Source organism: Piliocolobus tephrosceles, chromosome 20 (assembly GCF_002776525.5).
Source record: "Piliocolobus tephrosceles isolate RC106 chromosome 20, ASM277652v3, whole genome shotgun sequence".
NCBI classification, from domain to species: Eukaryota; Metazoa; Chordata; class Mammalia; order Primates; family Cercopithecidae; genus Piliocolobus; species Piliocolobus tephrosceles.
Genome location: NC_045453.1, coordinates 20,426,715 through 20,454,499, shown reverse-complemented (window position 1 = coordinate 20,454,499; position 27,785 = coordinate 20,426,715). Strand labels below are relative to the sequence as shown.

The 27,785-nt window shown below is 40.0% G+C and overlaps 1 protein-coding gene across 6 annotated transcripts in view; it reads right to left on the bottom strand.

Moving 5' to 3' along the window:
• Positions 1-27,785, bottom strand: part of NCOA3 (nuclear receptor coactivator 3) — a 146,111-nt gene that overhangs the window by 6,038 nt on the left and 112,288 nt on the right. For all 6 annotated transcript variants that reach the window (XM_023192491.2, XM_023192493.2, XM_023192488.2 and 3 more), the window contains 17 exons: positions 25,241-25,342; positions 23,444-23,616; positions 22,051-22,151; positions 20,045-20,219; positions 19,472-19,660; positions 19,198-19,299; positions 13,491-13,631; positions 12,927-13,074; positions 11,410-11,801; positions 10,357-11,228; positions 9,324-9,459; positions 7,912-8,109; positions 7,282-7,533; positions 7,053-7,179; positions 4,929-5,100; positions 3,498-3,791; positions 1,786-1,878 (listed from right to left, as the gene is read on the bottom strand). In XM_023192491.2, the coding sequence (XP_023048259.2) occupies positions 1,786-1,878; positions 3,498-3,791; positions 4,929-5,100; positions 7,053-7,179; positions 7,282-7,533; positions 7,912-8,109; positions 9,324-9,459; positions 10,357-11,228; positions 11,410-11,801; positions 12,927-13,074; positions 13,491-13,631; positions 19,198-19,299; positions 19,472-19,660; positions 20,045-20,219; positions 22,051-22,151; positions 23,444-23,616; positions 25,241-25,323 (3,648 nt within the window). In that variant the 5' untranslated portion in view covers positions 25,324-25,342. The remainder of the gene's footprint in view (positions 1-1,785; positions 1,879-3,497; positions 3,792-4,928; positions 5,101-7,052; positions 7,180-7,281; positions 7,534-7,911; positions 8,110-9,323; positions 9,460-10,356; positions 11,229-11,409; positions 11,802-12,926; positions 13,075-13,490; positions 13,632-19,197; positions 19,300-19,471; positions 19,661-20,044; positions 20,220-22,050; positions 22,152-23,443; positions 23,617-25,240; positions 25,343-27,785) is intronic.

Here is a 27,785-nt window from a genome sequence, read left to right as displayed (position 1 = left end):
AGGTATAAGACAGAAAACACCCAGGGTCTTTTTTTTTTTTTTTTAAACAGGGTCTCACTCTGTCGCCCAGGCTGGACTGCAGTGGCACAATCTTGGCTCACTGCAACCTTCACCTCCCAGGTTCAAGCGAGTCTCCTGCCTCAGCCTCCCAAGTAGCTGGGATTACAGGCATGCACCACCACTCCAGCTAATTTTTGTATTTTTAGTAGAGGTGGTGCTTCACCATGTTAGGCAGGCTGGTCTCAAACTCCTAACCTCAGGTGATCCACCTGCCTCAGCCCCCCAAAGTGCTTAAATTACAAGTGTGAGCCACTGCACCGGCCAAAACATACAATTCTTTACATAAAAGCTTTTGGACCTGGTGCAGTGGCTCACGCCTGTAATCCCAGCACTTTGGGAGGCCAAGGCAGGGGGATCACTTGAGGTCAGGAGTTCGAGACCAGCCTGGCCAAAATGGTGAAACCCTGTCTACACTAAAAATACAAAAACTAGCCAGCCATCGTGGTGAGCACCTGTAATCCCACCTACTCGGGAGGCCGAGGCAGGAAAATCCGTTAAACCCAAGGAATTGAGGCTGCAGTGAGCTGAAATCGTGCCACTGTACTGCAGCCTGGGCAACAGTGACTCTCTCAAAAAAAAAAAAGCAGCAGCAGCAGCTTTCTGGCTATTGCAGGGGGAGGGAGGGAGGGAGAACTGAAGAAGAAGGACCTGAAAATTATTTGGGGTTAAAAGACAAAAGACACACTGTCAAGCTTTAACATGACCAGAAACATTCCACAACGTGAGAGAACATTTAGGGGTAGAATCTGAGGACAAATTTTTCAGGAACTATGAAGGACAACTACAGGAAAATGAGGATTCAGTGTGTTGGGGTGGTGGAGGGCTGAAACATGAAACCAAAAATAAGAAAAAAGATGGGGTTATACTTAGATAGCAGGGGTCCACCTCAGAAAATCTTGTACTTTCTTTAAACTTTCAGAAAGAGACAGGGGGCAAGGAGAAGCTGCCTGAAGGTGACACAACCAAAGTACAACAAGGAAGCTGCTTTGGGCTCTACTAGCTACGGTCATCTCCAAAAAGCAAACTTTTTTCATCTTTCTGTAGGGCATTCTAGCTCAGCTTCCACAAGAGGGTTTATTATCAAGAAAATGTAAATATCAGTACTTCCAAGTAGGCATAAGACAATGAAAATCGAGCATTTCACAATTGTTTTTTAAAAAACAATTATAAACAATATTTCAAACTACAGTAGAGGACTACTGTGTGGTCATCTGCCTCATGCACATTAAGAAAACCCCTCAATACTGTCTCCACCACTGGCTAGAAGTAGAAGGGAATTTTAATATCCCCTCCTACTACAGGAGGCTATCACTGAGAACAGGATTATGTATTCTTTATTTTCTTCTTTATAATTTCAGAATTTTACCCAGTGTGCATGTTGTTTCATAATCCAGGAACAGAGGAACATTTACAGATTACTTTAAATTCCTAAAAAGCCATGTGATAGCTGTTCTCACAGTATAGCAACTGATCACAAAGGGAACCAACTAAAAAAAACACTAATCTATGGTTTTAATGAAGAAACCTCTCCCTCCTCTGATTCCTCCCAGTCACCAGCCAGAGAGAAGAATAGAAGAGTTGAAAGTCTTTAATACGACTGCTTTCTTACACAAGAAATTCAGAATTACCTTCATTTGTTTAACAAACATTTACTGAGAGTCAACCACAGGCCAAGCCCTGTCCTGAGCACAGAGCAATGCATGTGGAGAGGCTCATCATCCTCACCTGGGGCTGCATCATAGGCCTCATCACCGCAGCACCACCAGCAGTAGGGTTTTCCATTTTCAATTCAAGTGCCTGTCTGCTCTGATTCAAAAACTGAGGTGACACAAGTTGGTTAGAATGCAAGGAGAACATGTCAGTCTGCCAACACAGCTTTCCAGACCCTCAGCACCAGCCAATGAGGTAATGGTATCTCCAAACACAATAACCTGGCTAAGTCACATCTAAACTAGTACTTTCACACTGCAAAAAGGTCAATGTTGAAAAGTCTTAGGCTAGCATATGATGGGCTACTGTTTGGCACTGGGAAAAAAAGGTAAAGTGCAATTTTGTAGCTTAAAGAATATCTCCACACCTGTAACCCCAGCACTTTGAGAGGCTGAGGTGGGCAGATCACTTGAGCCCAAGAGTCTGAGCTCAGCCTGGGCAACATGGAGAAACCCCATCTCTACAAAAAATTAGCCAAGAGTGGTGGCACACTCCTGTAGTCCCAGCTACCTGGGAGGCTGAGGTGGAAGGATCACCTGAGCCTGAGAGGTCGAGGCTGCAGTGAGCTGTGACTGCACCACTGCGTTCCACCCTGAAACCCTGTATCAGAAAAAATAATAATACATAAATAAATTATATATATACATACACAGCAGAAACTCAAAAGATTTAAACTCAGGCTTTCTCTGGGATTATTCAGGCACATGGGGAAATACCTTTAAGTTCATCAGAGGAATTCTGAATAAACTCCATTAGCTTTCCCTAAATGACTTTTAGTGAAAAGAAATGGCAGAAAGTAAAATGAATGCAATAACACAGCTTTTCTGAGTACCTAAACGTGGAGAGTCTCTGGCTCTTTGGATTCCAAACTCAGGCATTTGGCCGTACACAGTGGCTCACACATGTAATCCCAGCACTTTGGGAGGCCAAGGCAGGAGGATCACCTGAGGTCAGGAGATGGGCCTGGTCAACATGGTGAAACCCTGTCTCTACTAAAACTACAAAAACTAGCCAGACTTGGGTGGCTCCCCAGCTACTCAGGAGGCTGAGGCACAGGAATCACCTGAACCCAGAAGGTGGAGGTTGCAGTGAGCCAAGATCATGCCATTGCACGTCAGCCTAGGCGACAGAGCAAGATTCCACCTCAAAAAAAAAAACAAAAAACAAAAAACAAACAACTCAGGCATTCATCTACTTATATGGTTTGGTTCCACCACATTTAATAACTCAATATGCTCAAGACATAAACAATTTATAAAAACAAATTTTAAAACATTTCTTGGGGACTAAGAAAACAATAGGGTAAGAAGTCATATTTTAGAATATTAAAAGATGCTCTAGAAAGAAGAGGTTCCATTTAAAATGCTGAAATCAAGATGGTTGAAGTATTTGGTTATTAGTAGTAAGGATTTTTTTCAAAAAAAAACTTATCTACCTTTAAGACTACAAAGTCATCAAGTAACATTTTTCTTCCCCAAGAGCAATCCTTCCTGACATTTTTTTATTTTAATTTGTAAAATGAAATATTCTCATAGAAAGTATCGAATTCCAACACAACTACTCCTTAACAAGGAGTCATTTGTACAAACAAAACCTTACACAGAAGTAAAACAAAAAGAATTTCTTTAGTTGACAGGGATGGAGTGCACCAGTAGTAAGAACACTGAGAAACACAGTCTGAAAACAACAGACGGAGAAGCCAGAGGGAAGAACACATGACCGGTTACCTGCTGGCCCTGGAGCCTCTGCTGAAGCTGCATTCTAAGTTGCTTGGGGGTGTTTGTCCGGGGTCTCATGATGTTGGCTCGCGGGTGCATTCCTTGGAGAGGAAAATTGCCTTGCTGGTTCATCTGATTCATCATAGAGTTAAAAGATGGTGATTGTCCCTGAAGATGAAAGCCTCCTTGCATTGGAGGCCCTTGTGCTGGGTACGTCTGTCCATATAATCCTGCCTTCTGATCCATCATTACTGCTGCTTCTTGGCCTTGGAAAGCATCCTGTTTGGGCTCTAATGCCTGTCCCTTAAACACAACGCATAAAAGAACAGTGAAGAACATCTATGAAAGCAACAGAAGTCAAACCTCTAAAGAAAGTGCAAAAAAAAATCCAGGTTCTATGTCACTGGTATCCCCGAAGGTGTACACAAGAACTGCTCAGCATTTCCCATCTGCACTGTGACAGCATTTGCCGCATGGCAATGTACTTCCATATGTACATATCTATTTCCCCAACAACGACTGATAGCCTCTGATGATCTTTCCTGCTTACTGTTGAATGCACAAACCTATAGAGTGGCCCCTCCATAGCCTTTAAATAAAAACAGTCATGGCCAGGCACGGTGGCTCACACCTGTAATCCCAGCACTCTGGGAGGCCAAGGCAGGTGGATCACTTGAGGTCAGGAGTTTGAGACCAGCCTGGCCAACATGGCAAAACCCCGTCTCTACTAAAAATACAAAAGAAATTACCCGGGCCTGGTGGCGGGTGCTTGTAATCGCAGCTACTCGCGAAGCTAAGGCAGGAGAATCACTTGAACCCTGGAAGTGGAGGTTGCAGTGAGCTGAAATTGCGCCACTGTACTCCAACCTGGGTGACAGAGCGAGACTCCAACTCAAAAAAGAAAAAACAGTCACTACAGAATGTGTCTTTCAGAAATACAGATTTGTGAATGGCATGTTTTCATAAGGATGGGTATGTAAACAGGAACAGGAGATGATGATGTTAGGATGTTCAGATTGGCCATTGTAAACAAGTATTGTTTAAACAACAAAAAAAAGCTTGCCTCATCAGAATACACATGGCTTGGCTAAGTAGTAGAGAAAGATAGTTATAAAAATGAGAACTTTTAACATGAATAAAAGGTCACACTTTTAAGAACAGTAGTTTCACTAAATCATTTCTACAACTGCCAAAAATAGTGGGTTGTTGAAAGTAATATCACAATCGTAAGTATATTTTCTATTTTAACATATGAATTGAGACCAAAAAAGTATATTTTCCAAATTTAATGCTGGTATCCATGAATGTAGTAATATAACACAAGTACTAGGAAAGACACACACAGGTATTCTTGTTTGTGGCTTCATGAATTTGTACACACGCATGAGTGCACACACACACAAATACACACTCTCCTACTTCCATGTTAATGCAACCTACCTGATTGACAAGTTCAGGGATTCCCAAAGCTCTGTCAATTTCTTCCAGGCCTGTGGCATCTGTGTTGCTGAGAAGAGTGTGCAGCTGGTCCAATAATGCTCTTTCGTCACTCTGGCCTTCCAGGTTGGAAGGTGGCCCGACAAGATCATCCAGGGAATTCCTAAGAAGGGGCCTAGAAAAAGGCTTGCAATCAATTTCAATGGTGCTTTTTTGTTTCTAAGAGTAACAGATCACAGCAACCATGCACAATATTTTTAATGAACAGTAACTCAAATACTACAAACACAAATAATAAACCAAGTGGAGCCGGGCGTGGTGGCTCAAGCCTGTAATCCCAGCACTTTGGGAGGCCGAGACGGGCGGATCACGAGGTCAGGAGATCGAGACCATCCTGGTTAACACGGTGAAACCCTGTCTCTACTAAAAATACAAAAACTAGCCGGGCGAGGTGGCGGGTGCCTGTAGTCCCAGCAACTCCAGAGGCTGAGGCAGGAGAATGGCGTAAACCCGGGAGGCGGAGCTTGCAGTGAGCTGAGATCCAGCCACTGCACTCCAGTCCGGGCGACAGAGTGAGACTCCGCCTCAAATAAATAAATAAATAAATAAATAAATAAATAAATAAATAAATAAATAAACCAAGTGGTAAAAAAGAGTGAATGGCATTAATTTAAGACCCACAATTTAGAAATTTCACCAGGCCACTTTAGACCACCATATATAGCTTAAACCCCCAATCCCACCACCAAAATGTAATTGCCAAACCCTAGGCATCTAGGGTATAGCAGAAATGGGGGCCAGGGGAGGGTAGGGAAGGATGGGACAAGATACTCCTCACAAAAACAATGAAGGAGGTAGTAATTATAATACTTGAAAATTAGCAAAATCAAAAGAGTAAAAGAAAGGGTAGAAATGTTGAGCTATCACTGATGTGAGTCTATAGAAATGCCAAAATCACTTTGTCACACTTGGCCTAGAGCTCATATTGGCAAGTGTAACACAAACCCCACACACCCACAGCAAGTTGCCTTAGTTCTCCAACACATACAGGGGCATGAAGTTAAACATTTATCCTGCCTCAGAAAAGTTCTGTTAACTTGAAACCATTTGTTCTCTACTGAGTAGAGAAGCATTCATATAAATTCATATAGTTACATCACTGTCTGCTCAATAGATCAGTTCATTTTAGTTTCCTTGCTTAACTTACTGTAGAATTCCCGTTAGAACTGACATTGACAGTGGCCTCTTGCATGCCACTTAGTAAATAAGTTACTAAGCTAAATAAAAATAAAATATCAATGAAAAATAAAAATGAATACAATCTACAATTTTTTTTTTTTTTTTTTTTTTTGGAGACAGAGTCTTGCTCTGTCTCCCAGGCTGGAGTGCAGTGGCATGATCTCAGCTCCCCGAGTAGCTGAAACTACAGGCACCCACCACCATGCCCGGCTAATTTTTTGTATTTTTAGTAGAGACGAGGGTTCACCGTGTTAGCCAGGATGGTCTCAATCTCCTGACCTTGTGATCCGCCTGCCTTGGCCTCCTAAAGTGCTGGGGTTACAGGCGTGAGCCACCGCGCCCGGCCTACAATCTTTATTTTATGAAAAATTTTAAAGATGCTATATAGTTCTTTCACTATCATCACTGAAATGTTTAAAATAATTTTAGAAAACAATTAGCCAATCCTTAAAATAATTTTCTCAACAGGCAGCAGGTGGTTGGGGAGAAAAAAAGGTTTCAAAAAAAAGTTTAATTTTCTGGAAAACTGAGGCTAACCCTCTGAAGAACATAAATCCACTAGAAACACATGCTTATCTTTTTTCCCCTCCTCATGGGACTAGAGAGACAATCATCTCACAGAGAGGCTCTCAGATGTTTGGCCACTGAATGGCCCTAATGGCTGGACAACATGGTTGTATCTCCTCCCTCTCCTATGAATGCCACATGCACTGCTTACTGCCTCAGCCTCATTTTTACACACAGTTACATGAGAAATGCCCAGCTGGCAACCAAGTACCTCAATTACAAGGAATTCTCATTCTCTCTCACGTTTGCTCCTGTGCTCCAACTCTTTTCTAAACTACCCAGTGCTGCGATTTTCTACAGAGTCACAAAATAACGCCCCACCTATTTTGAGTCCCATGAGGAACTTGTTCTATCGACAACATGCCATCAGGCCAGGAACCCAGTTGGTTAGATGCTGCTGCTTGGCCATAGGGATTAGCCCCCATTCCCATGGGGATTTCACCAGGCCCTGGGGGAGCAAAAAGAAAGCACAAATTATCAAATAAGAGCAAAAATTATCTTGAAACCTCTAACTTTCTTTTTTCATGAAGAGGGGAGGCGGGACACTTACTTATTTGAAGCATCTGCTGCTGTTGCTGCGGCTGCAATATTGGTCTCGCACCTGGTATGCTATTAGACCGAAGAGGCAACGTGGGCATAGAGCCACCCAGTGCAGGTCTGGGTAAAGAAGTATTATAATCTCCTCCTGGTCTTCCCATGGAGTTTGAATTCACAGGTTCCATTCTGCTGGCCTTTGAGTTTGGTAAGCCCCAGTCTCCTGAGGAAGGAGTCTGAGTCACAGTCACATTTCTGTTTGGTCCACCTAAAACAGGTAGCCATACTTAGGTCTTTTCCATATTATCATGAAATCCTTCTTATACCATATGAGTACAGCCATTATACACAACATCAGCCTTGACAAAACAGTACTTTGTCATGGTAAGAAAAGGGCTGGCCAACTGTGGAGACATAGGCCACTATTCTCATGTATTCAATAGGTTGGAAAATGTCATAGACCAAAAGACTCTTTAAGAGTTTACATAACCAAGACATAAAATAAATGAAGGATACTCATGGAAGAAACATACTAACATTATTCAAAAAGTTATTATTTACTCCCAATTATTTAGATGGCTTAAAGTATTTTAAATATGCTTTTCCCAAAATAAATTAATCATAATACTAATTAGAAATAACATACCCATACTTGAGCCATAATTTTCCTGACTATCCATCATCATTCTTGGATTCCCACCCAACATGGGTTGCTTTGGTAACATGGGGAAAGCACTGATATTTTTTACTGGAGGACTTGAGCCAACAGAAACAGGACTATCCAGAGACACTGCTCGGTTATATGGAGGACGAATAGACTGCACAGACTGTGGACTTTTCAAACCTGTTGAAAACACAATACAAAAATATTTATTGGTGATTTAATACATAAATAATCAAGTACAAAACACAAATACCACCATGCCCCACCCAAGAATATCTTTCTTACAAAAACAAACACTGTCTTCCTTTTACAAAATAAGTACCAGCCCTCACCCAACCACTACTGCCCTCTCCCCACCGCCAAAACAAGGTCTCATATTCCAAATAAAGTAGAAACAACAATTCTCCATGTCAGCTGAAGTACTGAGAACTCTTCTGTAGCCTGATATGGTCACTGATATTGTGCTTCACTTAATATTGAAAAATTCACAAATGTTCCAAGCTCCTAAAGGTTCTTGCATATTTGTACTTAAGTATACTGTTTATAATTTTACAATCAACTTAACCAGATAAGTTGCCTTCTGATCAAAAAGAAATAAAATGTAAAATTCCCTTCTAACCTCCTTTTTTTCCCCCCACTCTAACTGATCTATCCATTCTAGTTTAGGAAATAATGCTACTGAAAATGAATAATGACCATTCTGAATGACTGTGAGTGCCGCCTTTTCAGTTGATACACACAATATATCTTTGTTTGTTTGTTTGTGACAGAGTATCACTCTGTCACCCAGGCTGGAGTGCAGTGGTGAGATCTTGGCTCACTGCAACCTCCGCCTCCCAGGTTCAAGCGATTCTCATACCTTAGCCTCCCGAGTAGCTGGGACCACAGGTGTGAGCCACCACGCCTGACCTACCTTTGTTAAATAGATGAAGTAAACACACAGCAACAGGAGAGGGGCTAGATAAGAACCAGCAAACACCAAAGAAGAAAACTATCTTAATTAAGTGACAAGATTCTGTTAAAACACCAAGGGACAGGTTTTAATCTAGAGTTTGAGTTGCTTTTTAATCCAATTCTCTATAGCTAAGACAAATATATGCCCTAGTACCTACACTACTCACCTGGACTAATCAAAGATGAACATTTTTCTATAAGTGCCATGATTACTGGCATATTAGTTAGAAGTGGGAAATTTAAAGTAATTTTAAAAAAACAGGAAAATGTCCAAAAAGCTTTCTAAAGCACATACAATATAAATTAGTACAGAAAACAGAGGCAGAATACATGTTCTGAAGTTATAAGTGCTATTTATAACCTGGTCTTAGTGTAAGAGTGTTTACAGGTACGCAGAAAAGTTTCAAAGGCAGCCAAAACAAAACCTAGTTCATTCTTACCCAGAGAATTAGTTCCTTGAAACACCTGTTGCTTAGTCCCCAGATGACTACCATTTGAGGATATGGAATTATTGTAAAAGTCAGAACTAGTCAGATCACCAAGAATAGCATCTAGATTATCCAAGTCTCCAGATCCCTGAAAATAAAGTTTTAAAAATTAACCTGTGTACATTACTAGACACACAGGTATAAACATACCCATCAGAAAAAACGATATATGAAATAGAAGCAAGTAAAATACAAAAATTACCTACAATGATAACGCCCACCTTAAAGGCCAATTTATTATGACCCCCATCTCTAATCTTCCCCCTGTGAGATTAAATCGCTCGATTTGGTCCTTTCAAAGGGGCATTTTTTAAATTTACACAAGACATTTAATTCTCAAACTGTAGAATATTTTGCAGGTAACATTAGTCACTAGCAATGCATTTGATAATTAGTTAACAGATATCTGCATCTACATATACTTTCTGAAAATAAGTGTGATTAATAATAAAAGGGGCAAGCTGAGATGTTCATAGGCATGCTCTAATGAGGACTTCGGTCAATGAATTTGGTGAACACTAGGTTAAGCCCACATTCTAACTTTAAGCCTTTCATTTGCTCAAGTGCATATTAATATATCCTGTACATTTGGGAAATGCTTATACAGAATGTCATCTTGTACGTGAAACTTGATTTTACCTTAAAATCAAAATTATGCTGCTTAATACAAGTTTTTTTTTTTTTTCTCCTGATTACTTCTACCATTCTCTTAATGACCCAATCTGCCCATTCCAGCAATAAACACCTCCATAGCAAAATTTCATAGTGGCTACTAAAGAGTTATATTCACATCTTAAAACATACACATCTGTTATTTCTAAATTACATCATAATTTTACTGACACCCAAAATAATTAAAAAGAAATGGCAGCTAAAGGTTTAACTTTCTTTAAATAAACCTAAAATCGAAGAATTTGTATATTACATTAAATTTCTAACAGAAAAATGATGAAATATGAGCTGAAATATACAGAAAACAAATTACCTCTTCACTTGTCTCTGTCTTAATTTTAGGGTCTTTCTCTTGACTTGAGCTCGGAATAGTGGAGCTGGTGCACTGACTTATTTTATTATCCACTCCTTCCACTTGGGGCTGTAGTTCTTTAGAGAGTGCATCACTAGGATCATCCCTGTCCAGCAGGTATCTAAGAAGTGCATTATTCTCCTTCTTCTTAGGACTTAGCTGCTCCTGCTTAACAACATTTCCGTCCCCACAAGAAGTTATACTGCTGGTGTCTTTCCCAGTGGCTTCTGCAGTAATCTTGGCTACTTCAGCTGGTGAATTCCCATTCTGCAGCAACTTGTGCAAAATCCGGTGCTTCTCTTGTAACAGTGACCCATGCATATTGGATGTAGAGGATACTCCTCCAGATGTAGAGGAGGAGACTCCAGAGGGGCTGGTGACACTAACAGAAGATTCTTTACAACTTGAATCTAGCGGGGAGTTGGTCAAGGAGGAATGACCCCGGTCATCAGAAGAACAGGTAAGTAACTGCAGTAATTTTTTGTGACCTTTGCTTTCCAAAGGACCCCTCGGATTCTCTGATCCCTCAACACTGCTCTCCTTACTTTCTTTGTCACTGAGGTGATCTCTGCTATTTGACTGACACATTGAACTCTCCACTGGATTTTGGTCGCAATAAAAGCCCAGTGGACTCTTGGAATCCTGACTGCTTACTTTACTTGGTTGGGTTATATTCATATTGGGAGAGTTATCCAACTTGGGGCCTGGTGATGACAGAGTAGATAAAAGAGAAGTCCCTACACCCTCACTGATGGCTTGCAGGGCACTGAGAGAGCTGCTGGAAAAGCTGTGGTTCCCACTATTGCCAGAAGATCCCATGGGAGAGTGCACACCTGAATTTGAAAAAAATTTAGGAAAATAATTAGACTACCAGTCACTGTAACAAAATACAACTTAATTACTCAAAGTTTATATTATAAAATAGATTAACGTTACAAGAATTACAGTAGTATGGAAAGAAGAATTACTTAAAAAGAAAAAAAAAAAAAAAAAAAGAAATGTCAACATAAATACCTGCAACAGGAGAAAACTGATGTGAGGCTATCTTTGGACTCCCACGATTACGAGGAGAAATCATGATATTCTGCTGGTTTGGGGCAAGACCAGGACTTCCATGTGGGGGGCTACTCATGCTGAGCCCATAGTTGTTGTTCTGGTAGGAAGATGGTGATTGCATGCCTGGCCCAGGGGTCAATGAGGCTATGTTACTGGAACCCCCATACCTAGCTCCACTCATCTGCCCTGTGGTGCTAGGGTCTGCCAAGCCATAGGCCCTGCTGCTTGGCATCTGTAAGCCTTGGTTTGGCGACATACTCATGCTGCCTACTGAACTGTTGCATCCAGCCATAGGTGGTCTAATCCCTTGTCCAACAGGATTTGGGTTTGGTCTATATCCATTCTGTTCTCTGCAAAACAAACATCAAACTTTTACTAAAAAATTATAAGCATGCATGAAAGCCTTTAATCAGATTTAAAATAAAATGAAATTTTAAAACACCGGCCAGCTACAGTGGCTCACACCTATATTCCCAGCATTTTGGGAAGTTGAGGCAGGAGGATCACTTGAGCTCAGGAGTTTGAAACCAGCTTGGGCAACACAGCAAGATCATGTCTCTACTAAAAATTTAAAAATTGGCCAGGCATAGTGACACACAGCTGTAGTCCTAGCTACTCAAGAGGCTGCAGTGGGAGGATGGCCTGAGCCCAGGAGTTCGAGGTTGCAGTGAGCTGTGATGGCACTACTGCACTCCAGCCTGGGCGACAGATCAAGACCCTGTCTCTGTTTAATAAAAAAAAAAAAAAAGAAGAAGAAGAAGAAGAAAGAAAGAAAGAAAGGAAGGCAGGGAGAGGGAATTTAAAAAATGGGATGAATTAACTACCCAGGAACTTAACCTTTTAGGCAACATTCCAATACCTAGTGACAATTCCAGTCAATCGATCAATTATTTACCTAACAACATACTTTTCAGCAAGCCACAGAATCTATATGACTAAGACCACTGTAGTATTATGAAAGACCAACAGCTATGTTAACTGGAGTTTCAGGTGGGCTTTATTAGAGTTGCCACATTATCTAGGGCTTCACCTGGAGGTACCTGCAAATTATTCAAGATAATTAGTGGGTGAATATCTTCCCCTTCATGCATTGCTTATTTGCCACTACCAACACCGACAGTAACTACACCTTTATTCTTAAAGTGTAGCCTCAAATTTTAAATGCAGTCCCCAAAGCAAAACACATCATCAGAAATGAATGGTAAGACATGTAATCAGATTTTATATGCTCTTTTATCCACCCATTAGCCTTCCCATCCCCTAGATTTCCTGTAAAGTATTTAATAAATAATCACTTTCACATAAAAATACAACCTTAAACAAATCATAATCCAGGAATCTAAACTCATTTCATCAAACCCAATAACCTTCCTAAGTTTTGTCTCATTTTGTCCCTTCCTTTTTTACTTTAATAATAAAGCATTTTGAGAACACTGCTGCATTTCGTATTAGAATACACAGTAATCTATCATTACCTCTGAAGAAAGTGAGTTGAGACAAAGCCATGTCGATCATTTGTTACAGGATTTCGGAAGAGTTTGCTTTTCGTCTGTGCAGTCACTATAGTTCCATCAGCCAATGAGAATCGATATACTGGGGTTTCTGCATGGCCATTAAGATAAGCTGTTGGGGAAAATATCCCATCACTGGTAACTACAGTCAGCAAAACAAATATACACAGGAGGGGATAGGGAGGAAATATACTTCAAGTACAACATTTCTAAAAATCCAAGGAAAGACTGGATCTGCATCAAAATTATCAACAGGGTGAAATAAGAACACTCAGGAATCATTTCCTACCCCTCACCAACAGAAGAGCAGCAACTACAGCCATGTGTACACCAAACATAATGACAAACAAGATCAAGAATCAACCCCAAAACCAGGTATGGTGGTGTGCACCTGCAGTCTCGGCTACTCAGAAGCTGAGGCAGAAGGATCACTTAAACCCAGCAGTTTGAGTCCAGCCTGGGCAAGATAGCAAGGCCCTGTCTCTAAAGAATAAAATGATAAAAAGAATCAACCCCAAAATTCTTTACCTTCTTGATAGTGACGTTTCTGGGACCATGACTGCCCATCATTTAGACTAAAAAATCTCTGAATACACCTTCGGATTATATCTTCAAAGCCAGGCCTCATGGAGGATCTTAGTGAATTTGTATCTATATTGACAACCTTTCCTATTAAACAGAAAAAGGAAAAAGAGTTATATCCAGCCCACAAGTATTTACCGGCTGCCTACACATGGCTTAGCACTGGAGAATAACATAAAAGATATTAAATCTTTGCTCCACCTTCTCTGATCCAAATTTCTACTACATCCAGAGCTTTTCTCCTTAAGACACAGCACCACAGGATTCTCCTTACAAGTTCTGCTAAGGAGTATAATAATACATTTGGCCTTTGTCAGATTTCTAGCACAGAGCTCCTATCTAAAATCCTCAGAATTTCCTGAGTAATAAAAGTATTTTCAAGTTATTCATAAAGAGCTCCTTTGGAACACACCTCAATTTATGCTAATGAGGTGACTTAGGTTGGGGTCTCTAGATCACCTCAAGATGGAGCTGGTATCAGAAAAACCAAGTAATTAAAGGATCGGAACTTTCTGTTAGTAGTTCCACCTACTAACCTCCAGGAATGGGGGATGAGGGAGGAAGGAGAACCTGGTGATTAAATTCTATAAAAAAAACTCTTGGCCGAGCACGGTGCCGCACACCTGTAATCCCAACACTTTGGGAGGCCAAGGTAGGTGGATCACGAGGTCAAAATATTGAGACCATCCTGGCCAACATGGTGAAACCCTGTCTCTATTAAATATACAAAAATTAGCTGGGCATGGTGGCACGTGCCTGTAGTCCCAGCTACTAGGGAGGGTGAGGCAGGAGAATCGCTTGAACCTGGGAGGCGGAGGTTGCAGTGAGCTGAGATCACGCCACTGCACTCCAGCCTGGTGACAGAATGAGACTCTGTCTCAAAAAAAAAAAAACTCTTGGGCCAGGAACAGTGGCTCACGTCTGTAATCCCAGCACTTTGGGAGGCCGCGGCGGACAGATCACAAGGTCAAGAGTTCGAGACCAGCCTGGTCAACATGGTGAAACCCCATCTTTACTAAGAATACAAAACTTAGCTGGGTGTAGTGGCGCATACCTGTAATCCCAGCTACTTGGGAGGCTGAGGCAGGAGAATGGCTTGAACCCAGGAGGCAGAGGTTACAGTGAGCCAAGAAAGTGCCACTGTACTCCAGCCTAGGCGACAGAGCAAGACTCCGTCTCCAATTAAAACAAAACAAAACAAAACAAAAAAACTCTTGAACAAGAGATTTGATGAGCTTCCAAAGGATGAACACATTAAGGTGCTGGGAAGGCTATAAGCCCAGAGAGGGCACAGAACCTCCAAACCTCATCCTCACCCCCTAATACCTTGTCCTATATATTTCTCCCATTGAGCTATTCCTGATTTGTATCCTTCATAAGAAACCAGTAAACCTGAGTAAAGCATTTCCGGATTTCTTGGGCCATTCTAGCAAATCATCAAACCTAAGGAGAGGATCAGAGGCCCAATTTATAGCCAGTCAGTCAGAAGTACGGAAGGCCAGGACTTGCAACTGGCATCTGAAGTGAAGTACAGGCAGTCTTGTGGGACTGAACCCTTAAACTTATAAGATCTAATGCTAAACCCAGGTAGAAACTGTCCAAACTAAAATTGTAGGGCACCCAGCTTATGTCAGACAGAGCACTGGTTTAGTGGAGAAAAAAATACATCTGGGGTCAGAAGTGATGTGGGAATATAGAAAAACAGTCCTTTCCCAAATGCTGTACAGAATTTATGAGTATATCACACAAACTCCTTTTACTTTCTGAACATACTGACTATAACATGTCCAGATAACCTTAAGTTCATTTTCGTGTAAAGGAAAAAAATAACACCTATGAGGAAAGTTGTTTGTGCAAACAGATTCTGTCCCTACAACTATGAAGCAAGAGAAAACACCTGCTTAAAGAGCCAGCAGGGACAATTCTTTGCATCTGAGAGATGATCGCATTTTTGTACACTTAATACCTAAACTTGGAGAGTTAACCAAATACTCATTTCTACAACGCTGGAAGCTTCTGACAACTTTTGCTTAATATCAAATACAGTGAAGACACCAAATATACATACTCAAAAATACCATGGAATTAAAGAAGGTTTCATGACAACAGATGGTCCTTAAAAAATGTCTAGGCCTTTTCACTCTAAGCAGCACTAGGGTGGCTGGCAAAAGCAAGTGCCTTACAAAAAGTCACAGAAAGGGAGCAAAGAAGAAAATGGTTAATCTATTTTCTAAAAAAGACTGGTATGATATGAAAGCACTAGCTATGTTTAATTGGTAACAAACTAGTCAAAAGGGCTCAAGGAACCAACACTGCATCTGACGGCCTAAAGAACTGTGTTTTTGAAATGAACCTTGCTGATCTGCAGAATGATGAAAGTGCCCTTAGAAAATTCAGACTAATTACTGAGGATATACAGGTCAAAAACTATGTGACCAGCTTCCATGGCTGGTCTTGGATCAGCTTCTAGGCCTTTTCTGTATCTCTGAATGCAGACAGAATGATCCAAGCCATAATAACTGGTCACACAGTTTTTGACCTGGACATCCTCAGTAATCTTTTCTGTGACAAAATATGCTCCATGGTTAAACATGGCAGACTTCATATGAGACTCCTGCTGATGTCAAGATTGCCAATAGTTATCTGTTTTGTCTGTTTTGTGTAGGTTTTACAAAGAAATGCAATAATCAGATCTAGGCAATCTCTTATGCTCAGCACCAACAGATATGCCAAATCCCAGTGATGATGGAAGTCGTGACCCAAGAGGTACAGACAAATAGCTTGAAAGAAGTGGGCAATAAACTGATTCCACACAAATCAGGAAAGACATAGAAAAGGCTTGCCCAGGCCAGGCGCAGTGACTCACGTGAGTCTGTAATCCCAATACTTTGGGAGGCCAAGGTGGGCGGATCACGAGGTCAGGAGTTCGAGACCATCCTGGCTAACATGGTAAAATCCCATCTCTACTAAAAATACAAAAAATTAGCCAAGTGTGGTGGCACGTACCTGTAGTCCCAACTACTTGGTAGGCTGAGGCAGGAGAAAAGTTTGAACCCAGGAGGCAGAGGTTGCAGTGAGCTGAGATCGCACCACTGCGCTCCAGCCTGGGCAACAGAGCAAGACTCCATCTCAAAAAAAAAAAAAAAAAAGTCTTGCCCATGTATTTATGCTTTCTATGACATATTCATTAGAAAAGTAAAAACACGGAAGAAAACCAAGTTTGGTTTGGGAAAACTTATGGGGCTTCATAGTGAAAGGTAATTCTGCAAAAACTACTGGATATTTAAAAGGCACTAATATTGATAAACCACCAGTCCAATAATCAGTTGAAAATTCAGAATTTTAATGGTGACCAAAAATCTTATTAGTAGCAGGGGGAGAGTAGGGAAAACGGACAAACGCATTCGGGGAAGGAGTAAATACCTGTGCACTTGTGCCCAAAATAGAGATTTGTCCTCAACCACCTCCCCTGAGTTTGCCCTGGGCCACATGACAAATACAAAATAGATGTTCATAAAAAGTTTATTATATGAAACACATCAGGGACAGAAGATAAAATATGTCCTGAGGTCAAAACATGTATTGTGTTGAGTGCAGTAAGCATCCTATAATATAAGAGATAACCACTGGAAGGCATTAACTGTAACTACGGTAAGTAGGATCTCAGTTTTAAATGATGTTAATCACACAAAGCATTTGATCTTTCTTGCTTGGTAATATTTTTCTTCATCATGTCCTGTTTTCTTTCATGCTTGGTAATTTCTAACTTTTGTAATAAACATGTATTGCTTTTATATACTGATGAGATAATTTTCAAAGATGCTAAACTGCTTAAAGATATTTTATTTAGTATTTTCAGTAACAAATGTAAAACATGGCTATTCAAGTAGAAAATTAACACTGCCAAACCATAAGACGTGCAGAGAAAGACCCACTCTAAAAGCATAAAATAATATATAAAAATTGCTGTCACTAAGTTTATCTGAGGTGAGTTAATACAGAGAAAATGTTCAAATATAAAGTAATATACAGCCGGGCATGGTGGCTTATGCTGTAATCCCAGCACTTTGGGAGGCCAAGGCAGGCGGATTACCTGAGGTCAGGAGTTCGAGACCAGCCTGACCAACATGGTGAAACCCTGTCTCTACTAAAAATAGAAAAAATTAGCCGGGCATGGTGGCACTGTAATTTCACCTACTCGGGAGGCTGAGGCAGGAGAATCGCTTGAACCCAGGAGGCAGAGGTTGCAGTGAGCCGAGATCAAATCACTGCACTCCAGACTGGGCATGACAAAGCAAGACTCTGTCTCAAAAAAAAAAAAAAAAAAAAAAGTAATATCCATCAGCATAAATAGATTGTACTTTGAACTGTCAAAATAATTCTTTGCTACTTCTTTTTAATTGTGAAAATTAATCTCAAAAAGCCTGAAGATAGGTTACTGAGTATGGCATAAAATGGCTGAATGACTGCAAAAACAGCAATATTTCTTTAAAAATATTCTATATTATGTATATTATATATGCATATTACAAACATACACATACATATGTAATAGCGATAAGTATGTTTTATGTTTATGTATACCTACTCCAGTTTTATATCACTTGGTAAAGGTCCACATTATAAAATTAGCATTACACAAAGCAAAGAATACAGGCTAAGTCAGGCAGACAGAGCTATAAATTTTCTTATTAGCCATGATCTTGGACAATAACCCAAACTGTTACCAAGCCTCTATTTCTTTATCTCTGAGATGGGGCATATATGACAAACCCTTGGCATCCTCATTTACACTTAGGTGACCATAAGAGTAACCCCGAAGGTAAATAAAAATAATATTGCCACAGTGTTTAATTTCATTAATGCATCTTACCAACCACAATGTCTTTAATTTTTTATTTCTATGATTAAAAAAGGCAGACCAAGACTGAAACTCAGGTTGACATCAAGAATGACTCCCAGCCAGGCACAGTGGCTCACAACTGTAATCCCAGCACTTTGGGAGGCAGAGGCAGGCGAATCACTTGAGGTCAAGAGTTCGAGACCAGTCTGGACAATATGGTGAAACCCCATCCCTACTAAAAATACTACAATTAGCCGGGCATGGTGGCACGTGCCTGTAGTCCCAACTGTTTGGGAGGCTGTGGCAGGAAAATTACTTGAACCCAAGAAGTGGAGGTTGCAATGAATCAAGATCACACTATTGCACTCCAGCCTGGGTGACAGAGCAAGACTCCATCTCAAAAAAAAAAAAGGAACTACTCCCAATAATTCTCATTAAATTACCTGTAATTTTTTTTTTTTTTTAAACATGTTTCTTTATGACAAATAGGCTTGAAGTTAGAGTAAAGAAACACTAAATTCTGACGCAAAATGCCATTTGGAGAGAAAACCAGGTGCCCCTAAATTTGTTTTTTTAATTTATTTGGGGGATTTAAAGTGCCAAACATACCCAACTCAAAATGCCAAGAATTTTAGTGAAATTCTTTTAGGGTTGCATAAGAAACATGAAAAGTGATACATATAAAGCACTCATTGTAGTAGGTATACATTTTTATGATAGTACAGATTAAAAATAGTAACATTTACAAAAATTTCCAAAATAAAAATGTACGTATACACACATACAAAGAGAGAGAGAAAGAGTTTTTACCTGAAAGATCATGTCTGGTAATAAAGCTCTCAGGGTTTGATGGAAATGCTCTTTCTCCTGTAGTAATGCGGCGTGCCACACAGATCATACAAGATTGCAAATCTGTAATAAAAAATTCACCCTGCTAAGGATTATACTTAACTTTTGGATATGTATGTTCAATAGGCAAGCAAGGACATGGAATTCAGTAAGAAAGGTTACAATAGAAGTTTCAAAACTCCAAGTACGGCTACTATTTGTTTCATGAACATCACAAACATATGATAGCTCTTACCTTCCCCTTCCTCCATCATAGCTCGTGGCTGAGACAGGGCAAAGCACTGCATTGTTTCATATCTCTGGCGCATTTCAGGACTGGCGTTTATGTCTTCCAGAATATCATGTGGTGTTTTCATCAACATACGGCAATTAAATGTATGGCTTTTTTGTCTCTGGGTCTCATTTGTCCAGGAAACTCCATTAACTTTGGAAAACAAATTGAAATGACATTTTAAAAAGCTTGTAACTCATTCTATGACCATCATCAAGAATTCAAGCTGCATTTTCTCATTATGCATGTTTTCCATAGTTATATCTATACTAACATTTCAGGCTGGCAACATACAAAACATGTGAATAATTTCAACTTTAACAGAAATCTCACTGCATATTTTGTAACTATATGCCTCTTAAAATGTATACCAAATTTTTAATTCACTGACACCATATGTCAAAATTTTGCTATTAAATCACATGCCTTTCTACCCTCATTTGATCGCTTGACTTCCTAAAAGATACATTCAATTTTCTAAGAAATGGTCAAGAAAAAAAATTTACCCTATTTAGAAAATACACATTAAAAGCCTACCTGTAGATTTTGGTAAATTTTTAAGAAAATCCTTTCTGTCTTCTTCATGTAAGATATTGTAAACACTTGTGTTAACCAGGTCCTCTTGCTTATATTGCAGGTATTGTGTGACATTTTCTGACACAAATACAATGTTTCCATCTCGATTCACCACAAATAGGAAACCATCTAATGCCTAAAATAGGATATGTTAATATAGGCTGTTATTGACTGAATTGTATCCTCCTCCCTTTAATTCTTAAATTGAAACTCTAACCATCAACATAACTGTATTTGGAAACAAGACCTTCAAGGAGGTAATTAAAGATAAATGAGGTCATACGGGTGGGGACCCTAATCCAATATGACCGGTATCCTATAAGGGGAGAGAAAGACACCAGGAATGTGCATGCACAGAAAAGGCCATGGGAGAACACAGTGACAAGAAATGGAGAATCCAATCCTGCCGACACCTTGATCCTGGACTTCAGCCTCCAACACTGTAAGAAATAAATTTATTTGGTACCAATAAATACCAAGTCTGTGGTATTTTGTTACGGTATTATCAGCAAACAGCAGCCATAGTAATAAGCAAAATGTGTAAAAACTACCACTGACTTAATTACTGCAAACAACTATAAGCCACCATTACTACTAACATTAGCACCATCACTACAGGCCTTACTGGGGGAAAAAAAAAAGAAGAATTGGGGGTGGCGGAGTGTGTACATAAATATGTTCAGCATGAAATCTGAATTAATGTCTAACCTAATTTTTAAAGAATTATATCTTCAAAGGAGTTTTTAAAAGGGAGAAAAGCATCCTTAGCTCTTCCCATTTTTTCCATTTGATGCCAAGTCAAGCTACAGAAACTGCTATAGCATTCCTTAATGAGAATTTACAAAGATGAATTTCACAACTGATCAACTAAAAGTAGTTGGAACAAACTACCTGAAACAAAAAGAAGTTGACAAGTTAACTTTATGAAGGGCTTCAGCCCCTAAACAAATACAATGCACGTATTTAAGTGTTAACAATTCCTCAAGAATATAAAACTAAAGCGTGCCATGTGATTAATCATGCAAAAATTCACCAACAATGTCTGAGCTAAAACGTACAGTCATTATCCCCTGGTATCTGTATAAGATTGGTTCCAAGACCTCCCAAAGACAGCAAAATCCGAGGAGGCTCAAGTCCCCGATATAAAATGGTGAATTTGCCTATAGCCCATGCATATATTCCAATATAATTTTAATCATCTCTAGATTACTTATAATACCTAATACAATGTAAATGCTATATAAATTGTCATCAAACAAGTATTTTTTTTTTTTAGTTTTTTTTTGTTTGAGACTCAGTCTTGCTCTGTCACCCAGGCCAGAGTGCAGTGGCGCAATCTAGGCTCACTGCAAGCTCCACCTCCCAGGTTCACGCCATTCTCCTGCCTCAGCCTCCCGAGTAGTAGCTGGGACTACAGACACCCACCACCATGCCCAGCTATTTTTTGTATTTTTAGTAGAGACGGGGTTTCACCATGTTAGCCAGGATGGTCTCAATCTCCTGACCTCATGATCCACCCGCCTTGGCCTCCCAAAATGCTGGGATTACAGGCATGAGCCACCGTGCCCGGCCATATTTTTTATTGTTTTAACATTATTTTTTATTTCTTCCCCAGCCTCCAAATCTGCAGTGCAAAACCCATGGATATGAAGGGCCATTTGTACCCAAATATCTCTGTGCAATTACAGGTTACCTTTCCTTCCCTGCTTCTTTATATTTTTATGTTTGTATATGTGTGGTTTCTCAATTTTCAACTATATTTTTACTAGGGGGCCAAGGCTTCCTGAATTATGTATATTGTAAATATAAGAGCATTTTGCCATCATATTCAGAATACTGAATTGTCTCAAAGAAAAATGTTTTCTTTTTGTTCTCATTTCCCAACCAAAATTTATTCTTTTTTTATAACTTTATAATAAATCAAACTGCAACACAGCTTACTGGACAGTTAAAATCTTTATACTTGCCTGAAGTAAAAGCGGTCCTAAGGAGTCTTTATCAATAACTCCCTGCCCTGTAGAAGATACATCGGCTTTTTGAACATCATCATCATTGGAAATAGTTTTTCCTGAAAAGACAGAAGGCGGTATAACAAATAACACACTTATCAGTTATAGATTACATTATCTTGAAATAGTCCCCAGAAGAGACATAAAAATACACATGCACATGCCCATACATACATACAAAACGTTTCCTCATAAGAGAATGATGCTACAGTATTATAACATCAAAACTAAACTTCATAGTTACCCAGGAAGCCAGAAGATACCTAAATTGTTTCACTACTAAATGTACTATCCCACAGCTTCCTGAAAGGGAACTAACAAATGACAGGGAATTGTCTGTTAACCATTTCTAAAGAGCATAGCTGGAGGCCCAGTGCAGTGGCTCACGCCTGTAATCCCAGCACTCTGGGAGGCTGAGGCGGGTGGATCACCTGAGGTCAGGAGTTTGAGACCAGCCTGGCCAACATGGTGAAACTCTGTCTCTACTAAAAATACAAAACTTAGCTAGGTGTGGTGGCGGGTGCCTGTAATCCTAGCTACTTGGGAGGCTGAGGCAGGAGAATCTCTTGAATCCAGGACGTGGAGGTTGTAGTGAGCTGAGATCACACCACTACACTCCAGCCCGGGTGACAAAGTGAGACATTGTCTCAAAACAAATAAATACATAAATAACAAAAAGCACAGCTGATCAACACATCTGTCTATTCCCATGCTTGCTAGCCTCCACCAGTTGTAGTCTCTACCCAAATAAAGGAGCAAAAAGGCAAATATAGCAACAAGTCCCTTCTAAAACAGGGGTCCCCGACCTCCAGGCCACAGTCAAATATCAGTCCGTGGCCTGTTAGGAATGGGGCCGCACAGCAGGTCAGCAGTGGGCAAGTGAGCAAAGTTTAATCTGTATTTACAACAGCCCCTCCCCATCGCTCACATTACCACCTGAGTTCCACATCCTGTCAGCTCAGAAGCAGCATTAGATTCTCACAGGTGTGCAAACCCTAATGTGAACTCCGCATGCGAGGGATCTAGGTTGTGTGCTCCTTATGATTCTCTAATGCCTGATGATCTGTCAGTTTCTCCCATTACCCCCAGATGGACCTGTCTAGCTGCAGGAAAACAAGCTCAGGGCTCCCACTGATTTCTACATTATGGTGAGTTGTATAATTATTTCATTATATGTTACAATGTAATCATAATAGAAATAAAGTACACCACAAATGTAATGCGCTTGAATCATCCTGAAACCATCCCCTCTACCAGGTCCATGGAAAAACTGGCTTCCACAAAACCAGTCCCTGGTGCCAAAAGAGTTGGGAACCACTACTGTTCTAAAAGACATGAGTGTTTTTATTACCTTGCTCTTTTATTTGACGTATCTGTCTTACTGTTTCCTTTAAAATCGCACATTTATCTGGTTTGACATTGAAATTGTCAATATCACTAAGATTGGCAGATATCAGCTCAGCCAATTCTTCAATATATTTACTTTCCTGCTCCCGTCTCCGCTTTTCACCACTGCAGGTAAGACTAAGGGAAAAGGGGTAGAAAGGGGGGAAAGGAGACATAATACGTATCACAAAAGAGCTGTTAGCAGAATCAGCCCCTATACAACACTATTACCTTTTTTTTTTTTTTTTTTTTTCCTTGAGACGGAGTTTCGCTCTTGTTGCCCAGGATGGAGTACAATGGTGCGATCTCAGCTCAATGCAACCTCCGCCTCCCGGATTCAGGCGATTCTCCTGCCTCAGCCTCCCTAGTAGCTGGGATTACAGGCATGTGCCACCATGCCTGGCTAATATTTGCATTTTTAGTAGAGATGAGGTTTCACCATGTTGGTCAGGCTGGTCTTGAACTCCTAACCTCAGGTGATCCACCCGCCCTGGCCTCCCAAAGTGCTGGGATTACAGGTGTGAGCCACCACACCCAGCCTATTATTTTCATATGTAAACAAACTAAACTCAGCCAATGTAAACTATCAAAAATGCTGTCTTGGAGAAGTAGTACAACATAATCGAGATTCACGTAAACCTAAATCCAGTTCCATCTTTGTTAGCTAGGTGGCCTTGGGCAGAGTTAGCCTCAGTTACTTCATCTAGAAAATATGAATAAATCATCTTTACTTCTTAGAGATAATAAAACAACTAACAAATAATAACAAAAAAACTGGTAGCTACTTACTGATGATGAAGTTTTATTCATCATAGATTGGTATTTTTCAACTATCACATTAAACTTCAATTGACACTGACTTTGGCAAACACTTTAAAAGCTATGGAGTAGTGTTGTACAGATTACATTATTTTGTTTCTAATTTTTAAGCTTCTCATTTCACTTGGTAAAAAAAGGATGCAACCTAACACATGACAAAATATCAACTTATAACCCATTCTTAAAAGACAGCAAAGATTCTTACTCATAATAACTGTCAGGCCTCTGAGCCCAAGCCTGCATGTTTACATCCAGATGGCCTGAAGCAACTGAAGATCCACAAAAGAAGTGAAAATAGCCTTAACTGAGGACATTCCACCACTGTGATTTGTTTCTGACCCACCCTAACTGATCAATGTACTTTGTAATCTCCCCCATCCTTAAGAAGGTTCTTTGTAATCTCCCCACCCTTAAGAAGGCTCTTTGTAATTCTCCCCACCCTTGAGAATGTACTTTGTGAGATCCACCCCCTGCCCAGGAAACAGTGCTCCTAACTCCACCGCCTATCCCCAAAACCTATAAGAACTAATGATAATCACAGTACCCTTTGCTGGCTCTCTTTTCGGACTCAGCCCGCCTGCACCCAGGTGAAATAAACAGCCTTGTTGCTTTACAGCCTGTTTGGTGGTCTCTTCACATGGACGCACATGACATAACCTTGGTCATCTATTTGTAACTCCTACCCCGCCTTCCATTCAGAAATTCTTATAGTATCACAAATTGTTAATATTCTACCTTCTATCTGAATCAGCAATAAAAAAAAAAACTTCTATTACATCAAAAAGATGTCCATCTCATCAGTAACACTCTATTTACCATGAAGTGAAACCACCAAAAAATCTAACCAGAGAATGTAAATGACCAGAAGTTAAAATGTTATCCTTAAACAAAGGCAGAGGCAGGAGAACAAGTGTGGTAAAGCACCAGGAAATAAGTCACCTACCCTTGTCCTGGAGCATCACATGGCAATTTGCGTTTTCGTGAATCAGTGGCCAGTGGATCCAAGTTTTCTCCTAATCCACTCATCCTGAATATACATCAGCAACTAAGACAGAATAATTAGAAATAAGATAAGCACACTAAAAAATATACATGACTCTATGAAGGTGTTATATGACTGAATGCATCTTGTAATTCAGAACTACTTTCTTTAAACAGATAATTCTCAATATTCTTTTTCATAAATGCCTATACTGAAAACAACCTCAGATTTCATATTCTAATATAACTATGCAGAATGTATGTACAACTCCAAGTCAGAAATGTTCCTCAAGTCCTACTAAAAATGTGTATCTTGCAGGGCATGGTGGCTCATGCCTGTAGTCCCAGCACTTTGGGAGGTCGAGGCAGGTGGATCACCTGAGGTCAGGAGTTTGAGACCAGCCTGACCAACATAGTGAAACCCCATCTCTACTAAAACTAAAAAATTAGCTGGCCGTGGTGGCGGGTGCCTGTAATCCTGGTTATTTGGGAGGCTGAGGCAGGAGAATCACTAGAACCAGAAGGTGGAGGTTGCAGTAAGCTGAGATAGCACCACTGCACTCCAGCCTGGGTGACAAGAGCTAGACTCAAGGCCGGGCGCGGTGGCTCAAGCCTGTAATCCCAGCACTTTGGGAGGCCGAGACGGGCGGATCACGAGGTAGAAGATCGAGGCCATCCTGGCTAACATGGCGAAACCCCGTCTCTACTAAAAAATACAAAAAAACTAGCCGGGCGAGGTGGCGGGCGCCTGTAGTCCCAGTTACTCGGGAGGCTGAGGCAGGAGAATGGCGTAAACCCGGGAGGCGGAGCTTGCAGTGAGCGGAGATCCGGCCACTGCACTCCAGCCTGGGCGACAGCACGAGACTCCGTCTCAAAAAAACAAACAAACAAACAAAAAAAAAGAGCTAGACTCAAAAACAAACAAAAATTGACTGATGGAAAAATAGGATGCTTTGGTTAAAATTTCATTGATGAAGAAGATAAATGTAGAGTACTTATTGTTGAGAAAGATGAGCAGGTTTTAATACTCAGTAACAATTTAAGACATCTACTAAGCTCTCATTTGCTAAGAATTTTATCTCTACTATACTCTTGTTTAGAACAAGGCATTCACAGTTGTAAAAAAATTACATGTCAACCAACGAACCTCAACGATTCTAAACTATTTTTTATTTATTAAAATGCATCTTGCGTTCCAGCTAAATTCTGAGACATATGCTGGAGGACATAAATTTCCACTAGGTGGCAGAATGCTACCAGGAAGGAAGACAGATTTATAAAAATGAAAATTTACTCAAGATGCTGATCAAACTTCAAATGTGTAGCTTTAAAAAAAAAATCAAAAGAAAAAAAAAATTAAAAATTAAAATCACATGATAATATAAATCAGAAAATCTAGATTGCAACATTGTCTTTACATATGCACTAAATATGTATTAATTACCAAGAAAATTCATTCTATAACTTTGATTGTAAAACGGAAAGGCTAAAAAGCTGAGATGATTTCAATATTTGCTTTTTTCCCCATGACAAGTTTAAATGGAGGACAGAAAAATACTTAAAATAACCTTTATTAGTAGTGGCTCACTATTATGACTTTAAAGCACGGTCAGATCACACAATCTTGGGGGTATTGTATTTTCAAATATGTCAATGTCATAAAAGACAAAGAAAGTCTGTAAACAGTCCAGATTTTAAAGGAAGCTATAAGAAAATATAACTAAATGCGATATTTGATCCTAGACTGAATCTTGTGCTGGAGGTAAGAAAATGCTATAAAGAATATTATTGGATCAACTGACAAAATTGGAATATGGACAACTGACATAAAAGTGTGTTGTCAATATTAAATATACTTAAGTTGATAAGTGAACTATGGTTATTTAAGAAACCAATATTCTTAGTATAATATTTGGGGTAAGAGGGTATTACATATGCAAATTATCCTCACATGGTTAAGAAAAACTGCATATATAATGAGTGAGTTGAATAAACCTGGGAACGGGGACGGGCAGGGCAAGGATGAAGAAGGAAGTTGACACTAGGTGAATCCTGATGAGGGGATAAACTGAAAAACTCTTCATACTATTTTCTTGCAACCTTGCTTTAGTTTAAAATTTTCCTCAAATAAAAGAGTTTTAAACTTAAAGGTATGCTCAGTTTTGATTTTCCAGTTTTCATATTTAAAGAGTATCTCAAGTAATCCCAGTGCTTTGGGAGGCTCAGGCAGGAGAATCACTTGAGTTTGAGCCCCATCTGTTCAACACAGTAACACCCTGCCTCTACAAATTTTTTAAAAAACTAAGCCAGGCATCATGGTATACACCTATAGCATTAACTACTTAGGAGTCAAACAGGAAGACTGCTTCAACCCAGGAGTTTGAGGCTGCAGTGAGTTATGATCACACCAATGTACTCCAGCCTCGGTGACCAAGTGAGACTCTGTCTCTTAATAATAATAATAAATTAAATAATTAAAAAGAACCAGGCGCAGTGGCTCACAACTG